The 12,793-nt window shown below is 38.1% G+C and overlaps 1 protein-coding gene across 1 annotated transcript; it reads right to left on the bottom strand.

The window, feature by feature from the left end:
* Positions 1 to 402: 402 nt before the first annotated feature.
* On the bottom strand, positions 403 to 1,739 carry LOC111893915 (ethylene-responsive transcription factor 3). The gene has a single exon (XM_023889994.2). The coding sequence runs from the start codon at positions 1,308 to 1,310 to the stop codon at positions 609 to 611; it is 702 nt and encodes a 233-aa protein (XP_023745762.1). The 5' UTR covers positions 1,311 to 1,739; the 3' UTR covers positions 403 to 608.
* Between the last annotated feature and the right edge of the window lie 11,054 nt (positions 1,740 to 12,793).

Here is a 12,793-nt window from a genome sequence, read left to right as displayed (position 1 = left end):
AGAACTAAAATGTAGTGAAAGCAACATTGTTGATAAAGTTTATTTGAATCACAACATTGTGCACAAGCTGTTTGTTGACTATTGAGGTGTACATCAACGACCAAGAAAAGATTGTTGCTTCTTTTCTAATAAAGGAATCATTAAATGTACATTTCAAAATCTTGAACCAGATCCATTTGGGGGAAAACAACCACTAAATGACAATCATCTACCACTACCCATGGAAACACACTACACACTACACACTACACTGCATTGTCTGCAAAAGGCTTTAATGCTCCATTGCCTCAAAAGAAAACAAGACATCTCATACTTTCATTTACCTTATTTCGTTTCATACCCATCGGATTTCATAGCATCAGCAACTAATTATATCATATGATTTTTAAGTTCATGATGACATTTTGTCAAGAACAAGATATATGATGTTCATTCATAATATTAGAATAAACAAACAAAAATTCTCTTCAGGAACACACAACAACCCCATTTTGCATCCTAATACTATCTTAATCTTAATCTTGTCTATGGTTGATGTTTTTTGGGGATATACTTTTTCCGGCAGAAAAAAAAATATAGACTTTGAATCACCGAATCATTTTGGACTATCAAAGTCGAAGTGCTGTGCAGTGAAGATCATCTTCGGCCAGCTCAAAATCATCGAACGGTGGCGGCATATTTAAATCTATCGATAAAAAGGGTTTTGTGAAAGATGAACAAGCAATTTCTCCGGCATCGCATCCTTCCCCGATTCCGTCAACAACGACAGAAGACGACGAATCGCAGTCGCTGTGACAATCGTCAGGAAACACCGGAGGTGAGCGAGGGTGGTGTCTCCGGGGTAAAACGAAATCTGACTTTACCGGCGGTCTAGGTCCACTGAAAGACTCGAGAGTACTACTCAGGCTGCTGCAGGTCGGCCTCTGTGTGACAACAATCGGGTAGTCGCTGTGATGATTTGGATGTTGGTACAACATGCTGTGATGATCGAGGAAGGGATGATGATCGTTTGGGATTTGTTGATGGTAATACGGTGAAGTGGTCAACGGAAAATTGGTCTTGGCTTTAGGTCCGCGTAGATTCCGGGCAGCGGCGTCGTAAGCACGAGCTGCATCCTCCGCAGAGTCAAAAGTACCGAGCCAAACCCTGGTTTTCTTCCATGGATCTCTAATCTCGGCAGCAAACCTACCCCATGGTTTCTTTCTCACTCCTCTATACCTAATATCCGGCTTCGATCCAGATCCATCAGTCCCAAAAAGAGCCGCTTCAGCCATCGTCTTAGACGGCGTCCCTGCTCTACCTCTTCGCATTGCCAATCAGGAAAATCAAAAGTCAGATCAAATTGCTTGAAGGGTATGATGAATTTTTCCACACAAACACAACACAGAGAAAGAGGGAGATGAGATGAGATGAAAAGAAACACTCCAAACTCACTCTCCCCTCTTATCACTCTCCTTCTGCTCAACTGTGTGGCTGGGTTATGGAGATAAAAAAAGAGATAGAGAGAGAAGAGAAAACAAGAGAAGAGAGAAAGGGGTTTTGGTGTATCGATGTTTGAAACTTGTTTTGGGGTTTGGGTTTTCTTTTGCTTTTTCTTCTTTTGAACCCTAAACACACTTCACCCGATTGCTTCTTCTTCCCTCTTTCCCCCCTTTTCTTGATTTTTCTCGATTTTCGATCCATTTACAACATATTTTGGTGTTCTCCAAATAGTTTATGTACGTCTTTGTATATTTGCAAACAATTTATTTTTGGTTTCCTACCTAATACAAAATGTAAAGTAACACTAAATGTTTAATATAATATAAATATATAATGATGATAAAATTTACAAACTCATCAAAATTTAAAATTAAAATATTTCATAAAGGTGATAATAAACTTATATATATATATATAAAAGAAACTGTTGGATTAGGTGTCTAAGTCCATAACTATTTTGGTATGTATTTGATCCGATTGTAAGCATGATCCTTTTGGGATGCCTTCACCATAGCAACTGATAGGATGAACTAAGGAGAAAAAAAGATTAATTATGATTTGTTAATATATTATATGAATAATATATTAAAAGAGAAATCATATTGTTTAATTAATATTAGTCAATAATTAATAAGAATTAGTTTTGTGGCTAAAAGAGATTAATTAAATAAAGGAGACTGATTGTGTAATTATAAGATAGTTGCGTAAATTGGCTAATGGACTCCATAGAAGTTGGAGTGAACGAAATCTATGGGAAAACTCATTAGAATTCATCAAAGGCTTCTAAGGAGGGAGTCCATGGGCTGCTTAGGGCCTAAGCAGTCGGATTAGGGTTTCCTGGTTGAAAACCCTAATAGCCTAACTATATAAGGAACCCATAAGGCTCCAAAAACGTGGTGAAGTAATCCCTAAGGGTTCTTGGACGTTTTTGGTGCTCCTCCTCCTTCTCCTAGGTCATCTTGTTGCTCATGGTGTTTGTGACTCCATTAGAAGTGTAACATTTGAGGCATTAAACTTTCAAAGGTCAAGAACAAAAGGAATTGAGATTGTTATTGCTACATAACAATCAAGGTAAGATTTAAACTCTAATTCATACGTTAATTTGATTATTGTATGTTAGATCTGGGGTTTATGAGCTTTGGATGATTATTGCATGTTCATTAGACAAACTAGATCCAAAGCTTTAAGGTTTACATGTACACCATAGGATTGATGTAGTGCTCAAAACTCATTAGTGGTATCAAAGCCAATGTCATTTTCTAGTGAATAGATGCAATAGTGAACTGTCAAATATCAAGAAATCAAAAAGTTTTGCTGTCTGGAGCATGAACTCGACGAGTTGATTGTTCTGTTGCCGGGATTTTCGATTTTCTGGCCAGATTTTGATGAGGATAATTACCAAAACTTGTTTTTATTGCCTAAAATCGTTTTTTTTTAAGTTGGAATGATTATCCTCATCAAAATTGATGGATTTGGTTAAATATGGATAATATAGGATTATTATAAGTCAAATATTTAACCTAATATCACTGAAAAGTTTCAATTTACACCCTTTAGATTTTATAGTTTAAATTTGAACTCAAAAGGTTTTAGTTAAACCCTAATATTTTGAAAGGTTTCAAAATTTGTCCTCAAGTTTTGGAATTTAAAATTTAAATTAAAAGGTATTAATTTTGAAATATTAAATTCTAAGACCCTAGTTTTTTGAAAAGTTCAAATTACACCCTTTATGGTTTTATAAAGTTAATTAAATGTATAATTAAAAGAGAGTTAATAAATCCATAATGACACGGTTTAAGTTAATAAAATTAAAAGTATAATTTCTTAATAGATTAAACCACCTAGTATTTTAAAAGTGTAAAATACACCCTTATACTTTATAGAATTAAAATTTAATATTATATTTGTATAAGTAAAGAGTCAATCTTACCGTTAGTAGACCTCATTCACGAAGCTGGTCTATAAGGGGTGTTTAAGGAAGCGGCCTGTAAAATGACCGTCATTGGGTATCCAGTTTTACCCACCGCACTCTTGACTAGTGGAGGGTCGTTACCCGAACGAGGAGGATAGGACGCAACCTTCCATTATAAGTATCATAAAGTACGAAGTAACTAAACACTTTCTTAAATACTCAAATCTTAGTTACTTTAGGAAAAGTGTAGAGTTGGTACTATTCCATGAAATTACACTTTGTACATTTGCTAAGACGTTAGTGAAGTGTGTGTGGTTAACCGACACACTAATTGGGCTCTAAGCAATGGTGGAAAAGGGTGACTCAATGTTTGTCATAGATCGATGGAGTGTGTGTGGTTAACCGGCACGTCGATTAGGCAACTGTAACATTGGGGGCACCATGTATATTTGCATGGTTATCCACGACTTGTTTGTAATCCTCTGCATCCCAGTCACAAACGAAGGGCACACTCGAGATTTAAACATGCCATTGAAAATTTCAATGAATTTAAAAAGTTCTAGGAGTTTCAATTCATTTAAAACTTAATTTTCAATTTTCGTTTTTCATGATAGAAATTGGTGTAACGCTCGCAGATCCGGGCTAGTCAATTTAAAGGCAATAAGTGTCGAAAATGACTTTTCGACAAATGATTATATAGAATAAATAATCTTAACCAAGTTGTGGAATATGTCTCAAGGTTTCCGTACACATAAAGAACGCCGAAATCCGAGTTATAACGAAGAAGTTATGGCCCGCCGAAGTTTTACGGCAAAACCGACACGACACCGGGAAGCGTAAATAATGAATTTATGATAGAGCGAGATTTAGCCTTAGCAATCTAAATGAAAGTCATAGAATATGTTAAACCGAGAAAATCCATAAAAAGAACGCCCAAATCTGACTTCATATGAAGAAGTTATGATTTTTCGAAGTTTCGGATTAGCAGTGTACAGCCCGAAATTCGAATTTAAGATCGAGTGATTTTTAGTCGACACGACCTAAACGAGAATCGAAGATATAGATAAGAGTAGCGTAACGAGAAAAAGATGGGCGAAAACGGATGTCGAATGAAGAAATTATGAGAATTTAACGGACCAATCCTGTCCCCGCCTGTTAATAATATAAAATTTAAAATCAAGTCAAAATTAGCCGACGGAGTCTAAACGAAAGTTGTAGAGTACGTTCCCACCTTTGCGTGGATATAAAGAATGTCAAAAACGGATCTCGTATGCGAGAGTTATGATTTTTAGAATTCGGAGTAGAAAATCACGAATCTGGTGCGAAGTTGATGACGTGGCGGCATCTGGACCGTCGCTTGCTAATCACGCCTCGCTTCGGATTTGCGACACGTCGCCCTTCGCTACGCCCCGCGTCCGAGATTAGTACGCCCAACATACCTTCGCTTCTATCGACCGGTGTGCGAGACAGCTGGAACCGAGGTGGCATGCTTATCCGAGCACTACGCCCAGCGTAGCCAAGGACTACCCCCAGCGTAATCCGAGGCCTCGCTGGGTATAAAAGGAGGACGAGGGTTCCGCATTTTCCACACCTTTCTTTGCTCTCTCTCTCTCTCTAAATTCTTTCTCTCTCTAAGTGTTCTAAACACTCCTAAGCCCTAGGGAACCTCCCTAGCACCCGAGGGAAGCCTCGAGGCTCTCGGAGTCCCGAGAAAAAGGGTCTTTTGGTTTCGAAACGCTGCTCCAATTAAGTTCCGGTTTTCGATAAAATTCGTTGTAAGTGTGCTACGCTTACGCAATTTTTAATATAGCTTTCAAATAATTATAGGAATGTTATTAGGTCCTTAAACTAATTATTTGGGCTATTATTATGAGTTATATTGAGTGTTATTAACGCTTAATAATAGTCAGACTAATTAATTTGTCGCGGTTATCGTTAGACTAAGCCCTAGTGGTATTGGTACTAGGTTTTATCGAAGGAAAATCGTTTTAAGAGTATCAAAGCGTTGTCCGAGTGCTGAGTCATCACCTTTCAAGTGAGTGCATAGTTACTTTCATCTTACACATAGATATGAAGTATTTTATATAAACTACGTGTTATGTGTGCATATTATCTGAATACTTGTTTTCTATGTTGGATGAACGTTTTATAGATGTTTTAAATTATTTAAACTGTATATGTATTTTATATATACGAATATGTTGGGTATGACATGGGTAGATGAATGATGAGAGATATAAGATGATGAGAGTATACATTGGCAGCTATAGACTTAGTGCCTATTGGACAAACACTGGTAGCTATGGACTTAGTACCCGTTAGGAATTGGTAGCTATGGACTTAGTACCTATTAGTTAGACGCTGGTAGCTATGGATTTAGTACCTGTTAGGAATTGGTAGCTATGGATTTAGTACCTGTTAGGAATTGGTAGCTATGGACTTAGTACCTATTAGATGAACACTGGTAGCAATGGATGTAGTACCCGATGAGTAGACTATAGCAGCTATGGAATTAGTGCTTTACGAACGAACATTGGCAGCTATGGATTTAGTGTTAGTCCTATGACCCTAGAAGTAAGGGACTTCGGAATAAACGAATACAGGATAGATGACTCTTAGGATAAAACCTTAAGAGTAAAGAAGAAAATAGGGATGCGTAATTGGGTTGATTGTTTGATTGTTTAAACATAATAATTATATTATTGTGGGTTGAAAACCCTATGTACTCACCAGGTTTCTCAACCTGACCCACTCAGTTTATTTATATCACAGGTGTTGATACGAAGTCACATTACACTGAGAGATTAAAGAGATGTAGATCACTAGTGTAAATAAATGTAAGTTCCGTTTATGCTTATGTTCCTGTATTGACAATGACATCCCAAAAGTTTTAAAATGAATAAAATACGTTTCTTCGAAAATGTTTTGATAACGTATTTATCGTATTTTTTTGGGAACAAATTCCGCAACATTTTTAGAAGTACTCTGATTTTTATAAAGCATAAACAAAATCGGTCTTTTCTTGCCGTGATTTTGGGGATGTCAAAATTGGTAAATCGTCATTTACCTACCTTCAAATGTTCTTGTAACGATGTGAAAATTTAAAACAAATTTTCATTTTTAAAATGCATACTCTTCATAACATATCTTATAAAAATCTCTTTTATTTAATTACAAAACACAAATCCATTATTAATCCAGGATCCTCTTAACTCTTTCTCCGGTATGTACAATCAAGTCGGTGTCGTCCCGCGATCCAGACAAGTAAACCTGAAACACATAACACATAACACGGTAAGCACGAAGCTTAGTGAGTTCCCCAAAATACCACATACAACACATATTAGCCACTCGAGGCTATAACTCTGTTTGACCCTCTGGTTAATGTGTGTCAATAGGACCCTCCAGTCCCATAACTTTGTGGACCCTCTGGTCCTAACTCTGTGAACCTTCCGGTCCTAACTTTGTAACATACATAGCATAAATCACATAAAAATAATGCAGTGTATCACATCATATAAATGGCATACAAAATACTCTGTCACATAACTCTAATTACCACTCTAGGTAAAGTATAGTAAGAAGTGTAACAACGTAAATTTTCAAAACAAATTTTTCATTTCTTAAAAACATGTTTTCATCCAAAACAAGTCATAAAGATCCAATGTATCATATCATAATACAAATCATATAAATCCCAAGATCATAAATCCCCCATCAGTGTGTACAGATCATGTCGGCGCCTTCCCACGGTTCTCGCTAGTACCTGAAACACATAACATAACAACTGTAAGCATAAATGCTTAGCGAGTTCCCCAAAATACTTCTTACGCACATACGCCTTTCCAGGCCATGACCTTCCGGTCCATGTGTCTCAGGGGACTTCCGTCCCAACCCGGTAAACCTTTCGGTCTTACCCGCGTCGACCTTCCGGTCCACACCACAATGCCTTCCGGCCCATAACATAAATGCCTTCCGACACATACATAAATGCCTTCCGGCCCATAACATAATGCCTTCCGGCACACATCAAACATAGCATACATAGCACATATAAACGACTAACTTAATCACATACAATGCATACAACTCATAACATACCCGACCTTCCGGTCACATAATAAAACCCTTCCGGGTACAGTATAGTGAGAAAACTCACCTCGTGGAAAGTCTAGAATCTCACGTGCTCGCTATCTCTGAATCCCAAATGAAGACTCAACCTCGCCTAATCATAACGAATATCATTTTAATTAATATAGACTTCCACCACTAGACTTTACCACTTATTAACATTCCTCAGAGGGTAAAAGACCATTTTACCCTTCCTTGACTCAAAGTCCACATGTTGACCAAAACCCTAAAAGTCAGCAAAAGTCAACATCTTCAGTACGCGGGGCGTACAGACTGATGTACGCGGGGCGTACATCGCCAACTCAATAATCGGGGTCTCCACCCAGTACGCTGCGCGTACTGGGAGTTACGCCTAGCGTAATAGTCAGATCTAGACACACTTCATTTCTGGTCTTAATCGGTTAAGCCACTACTTCAACTTCTAAATCCAGCCTTATTTAGCATCCTTACTCATAAAGTCGGAACCTTTAAGCCTTAGCATGGCTGTAAAGGCTCTTATACTTCTTAACACTTTTCCATTTCAACTCAAGGATCTAGATCTCATGCATGGCTAATCATTCACGTCCAAGATTACATTTTTATGGATCTACAACTCAAATGGACCAGAAATATGATGGATCTAAGCTAATGGAGACCACTTGCTCATAAATTCTCCACCATTGGGACCAAAACCCTAGAAAATGGTCCATAAAGCATACCACAAGATCTACAAGTCAAGATCCGAACTTTTTACCTTAGAAGGAAGCTCTAACCTTTGCTAAGCCCGGATCTACACTTGAACACCAGCTTCTAGCCTTCACAATGGACTCTTCTTCTCCTTTGCTACCTTGAAATGACACCACCAAGCTTAGAACACTCACAAAAAGGGCTAGGAACGAAGGGACACTCTCTTAGGGTTTCTTTCTGAAGGATGGTGGCTGAGGAACCAAGCCATCTCATTCCTTTTATAGCCAACAACTCAAATTAGGGTTTTGGGTCTGGACCGGTTAAGCCCAGCGTAGCCTTAGGTACGCCCAGCGTACGTGGGTGGCAACGCGTTCAATTTAAGCGCGCGAGTACGCGCAGCGTACTCTTTGTACGCCCAACGTACTCGCCCCAACACAAAAGGGCCAACATGACATTTATGAAAAGATGAAGGGCTAAAAGGTTATACCTGAATTCCGGTCTGTTACAAGAAGACTCACATCGGATGAAGAACAGCTCCTATAAACACTGCTGCCACGCACCGGTCTCTAACTCTGTGCCAAACCCACAATTATCTAAATTAGGAGCTAAGTCCAACCTCTCACTATTTGGGTCTAAAGATAGACCACCTACCAGCCCATTAATGCCCTAAACCCATTGGGCCCACCTAGGCCCAATAATAAATGGGCCCTCACACGGCCCAAAACCCCAAACTAAAAGGCAAGCCCAACCCAAGGGCCCAAAGCACATTCATATGATTCTCTGATCCAAGGCTCTATTGCATGAAGCCCGAACCCCAGGCCCAACACATCACTTAGCCCAAAAGCCCACAGAGGGGTTACGCGGGGCGTACCTCCTTTGGTACGCTCAGCGTACTCAAGCATGCACAAATCTGATCGGAGAACTCATCCCAGTACGAGGGGCGTACTAGAATTACGTTGGGCGTACTCTCAGTTTTACTTAAATTAATTTCTGGGTCTTAACCCATTAAGACCTTAACTCATCTCTTGGATCTAGACTTCCTAACATCTCCTACTTCATAAAGCTAATGACTTTAAGCCTTTGCATGGATGAAGAAGTCGCAAGCACACAAAACGCTTATTCTCTTTACCCATTAAGCTCTTATCTAATGCATAACTTGGTTCCAACACCCAAGGTCCCATTTTTATGACATTACACCACTAATAAGCTCAAAAGAGGAGGGTCTTAGTCTCTGGAGTTCATGATCTCATCAAGTCTCCACCTTTTTGGGACAAAACCCTAAAATACCCCCATTAACATACTTAAAACAAAAGAGAGGTAAAGTTTGAAGCCTTATACCTCAAAAAGAAGCTCCCATCTCAGATATGCCCAGATCTAGAAGCTTGGACTCCAACTCCTTCTTCTTGAAGGCTTCCACTTCTCCTCAAGAGCACACAAAACTCTCAAAAGCTCTTAAATACACATACAAGCTCTAAGAATGAAGGACTAAGGTTTTGGAGGGTTTGCTCTCTGAGAAAGGTGGCCGGTAATGAGGCCATCTCATTCTTTATATAGGGTCACTTAAAGTATTAGGGTTTTCCTTCTGTGCCTAGTACGCCCAACATACCATCTGGTACGCCCAATGTACTAGGTGGCTCTTGATTAAGGAACACGCGCATTTGTACGCTAAGCGTACGCATACGTACGCCCAACGTGCTTCACTGCCACACTTCTCCACTTTAGGGACTCATCTTTCCAAATCTTCAAACTTCCATAGCTTCTTTGATATAAATCTAATTCCAAAGATCCTCGTACCTACGGGAAGGTGATGAGATGCCTTACGATTCCAGCAACTCGCCACAACCCGAGACTTCTTCATGCCCGGCTCGTGGCCCACGAACCCTAATCATGGACAACCCAAATCAGGATGTTACAGTTCTGCAATTTGGATTGCGGCATCCCTCTTCCATATTGTAGAATATTGTGTTGGGTCCTAGCCTTGATATCTTATTCGGGTCTTTTATTAAGGACTTAATCAACTAGCTTGATTTTCTCCCATTTTGTAGATGTCAAATTCTAACAACTACGGTCTTCTTGAATCCGTTGGAAATTTTTTTCCACATGAAGATGATGTTCCACGATTGGATTGTGGAAATGGAAATCATGATTCACTTCCTCCACCTCCTCCGATAATTCTCCCTGACCCACGTGTTCGGAGACTTGAAAAGTTCAAGGTCACTCAAGCCCTATTGGCAGAAAGACACAAAGATGGAAAGTTTGTATGTGCTCATGTCTTGGATATGAAGTTGCATATTGATAGATTGGGAATGTTGGGCGTCGATGTCTTAGAAAAATTAGGTGTTGACTTGGTTCTTCACTCACTTCCTGAATCATATGGTAAGTTCGTTAGAGAGTACTATATGATGGACCACGACGTGACCCTCATTGATTTAACTTATTTGCTTATTGCTGCTAAATCAGAAATGATTTGGCGCACTAGTCGAACAAATTTGTCTGGTAAATCGATATCCCAAACTTCTATGGCAATGACAACATTGGAAGTCTGGAAAATTTCTCTCTACACAAGAGAAAGACTGAGTCTGAGATAGTCCCGTGTACCATTCCAGAAGAATCCATATGTTTCTACTTCCAAAAAAGGGGGTACTGATTACGAAGTTGCCCTGATTACCTGAGAGATCTATGAGATGGGAGAGTCAAGATGTATGACTCTGCTTCTGGATTGAAGAAAAGAGATGAAGCTTAAAGGAAGAAGTGAGTTGAGTCTGTTCGCGAAGAAAATGGATTTCGATCGCATGATTCAATGATTGGATTTTAAGCTGCTACTTAGAGTTATGATAGATTGCTTAGGAATATGTAATACCATGGTTTTCATTTGCATTTTCATTGTAAGGACAAGTTTTTCCACACCTTTTATAAATAAAATAAAATTTGTTTTTGTCTTATTTATATATTTCCTTGCAATGGAATATATGAAAATTGATGTTTGTGTATTTCTATTTTTAGCAATATTGAAATGGATGTGATTCTTAGTAATGTTATTTGTGGTAATGTCAAGAATTTACAAAATAAGGAAAGATTCTTGTCGCCCGGGTTTCAATTGGATAGAAACTTGGAATCATACAACTTGTATTGTATGATGAATGAGAACCTTTATATTTGAAAATTAAGACTAATTCCTTGACAAAGAGCCAAGTGAAGGACTAGGAGAACTGGTACACAATGTTGTGCACTGGTAAAGTCCACCACAAATAACAATAAAACTACCTGTCATTATTTACTAAGAGTATAGTAAATATGGTTATGCTTACAAGATTAAGTATAATTCTAAATTATTCGAAGTTTCAATAATAGCAGAACGAATAAGAAGAATCAATTAGGCAGAAAGATAAAAGTTTCTCCAATATGGAAAGAAGGGAGAGTACTTTTGTATCATGTTTTATAATCGTCTTATTGATTGTGAAACCATATCACAATCGATCCTCTAGGTAAACCTTAGCACACTAGTATGGTTAAGAAAAGGAATCGAAAATTGTTGAAATGGTTAAATCAATAAGTGAATCATACGTCGATCCAAAACCAAGTCTTAGATTCATACTCCAAGATTATGACTTGAGTGACACATCTTAAGAAGTTTTAACACACTCATCAAATATGAAGCAGAAAATTGTTTTTCTTACTCTTGCACGTTTGAAATTGGTAAGTTGTGATGTTTTGATAAGACAAAGACCAACTAAGACCAATTGTGTGTAGTGGTTGTCTTGATAAGAATCCGTACTAACTCTAGAATATTTGTTTGTCAAGAAATGTTTCTTGACAAGAGAATATTATATGTCAAGAGGCTAGTGGGAATCTAAATGATCTTGAAAAGGTTCAAGAACTAATAAAGAGTAAACCTATTAGACACTAGCGCACGACTTGAGGTTTGTAACCTATCGTGTTGACAAAGTTTTATTTCTATGCCATTCCAGTAAAATTACTTATGCATATGAGTTCTACGAGTTCTCAATCGACTGCATAAGGGCAAACACCTTGTTCAATGAAAGTACGTTGACTAGTATAGGTGAGCTGCTAAATAACTTGGAAGCAATGGTGGGACCCTTGATGGCAAGAAATTAAGAATGAACAAGTTCTGTCCATATGAGTTTGGATTTGTCTTAAACCTTAACTTATGATTATGGTTATGACAAATTCACATGGATAAGAGCACATACACCATAAAATCTAAGTGTTATAAGGTTTCTCTCCTAATGAAAATGACTGTGAGGAAACGCTTTCACCAGGAAGATTTTAAGGAGTTAGTTGTTGTGTAAATTGCATTCTCAAATTAGATTATGATTACGACATCCCTCTTCATAGTTTGAATTGTGAGATTTGGCAATTAGTTTAAACATTTAAGACTTATTGTTGTAAGTGCTAAAATTGTTTATACACACATATAAGCTTTCTAAGGAAAGATGTATAAGGTTGAGAAGCTTAGATAAAGGTTTTGTGACATCCCCAAAATCACGGCCAGAAAAGACCTATTTAATTTATGCTTTTAAAATAATTTTCAGAGTAATTCTTTGATTTAAAAGAGTTGCGGAATTTGCTCCCAAAACAAAA

The sequence above is a fragment of the Lactuca sativa genome, chromosome 7 (genome assembly GCF_002870075.4).
Source record: "Lactuca sativa cultivar Salinas chromosome 7, Lsat_Salinas_v11, whole genome shotgun sequence".
NCBI classification, from domain to species: domain Eukaryota; kingdom Viridiplantae; phylum Streptophyta; class Magnoliopsida; order Asterales; family Asteraceae; genus Lactuca; species Lactuca sativa.
Note: the sequence above shows the minus strand (reverse complement) of the source record. Positions and strands in the feature narration are given on the sequence as shown.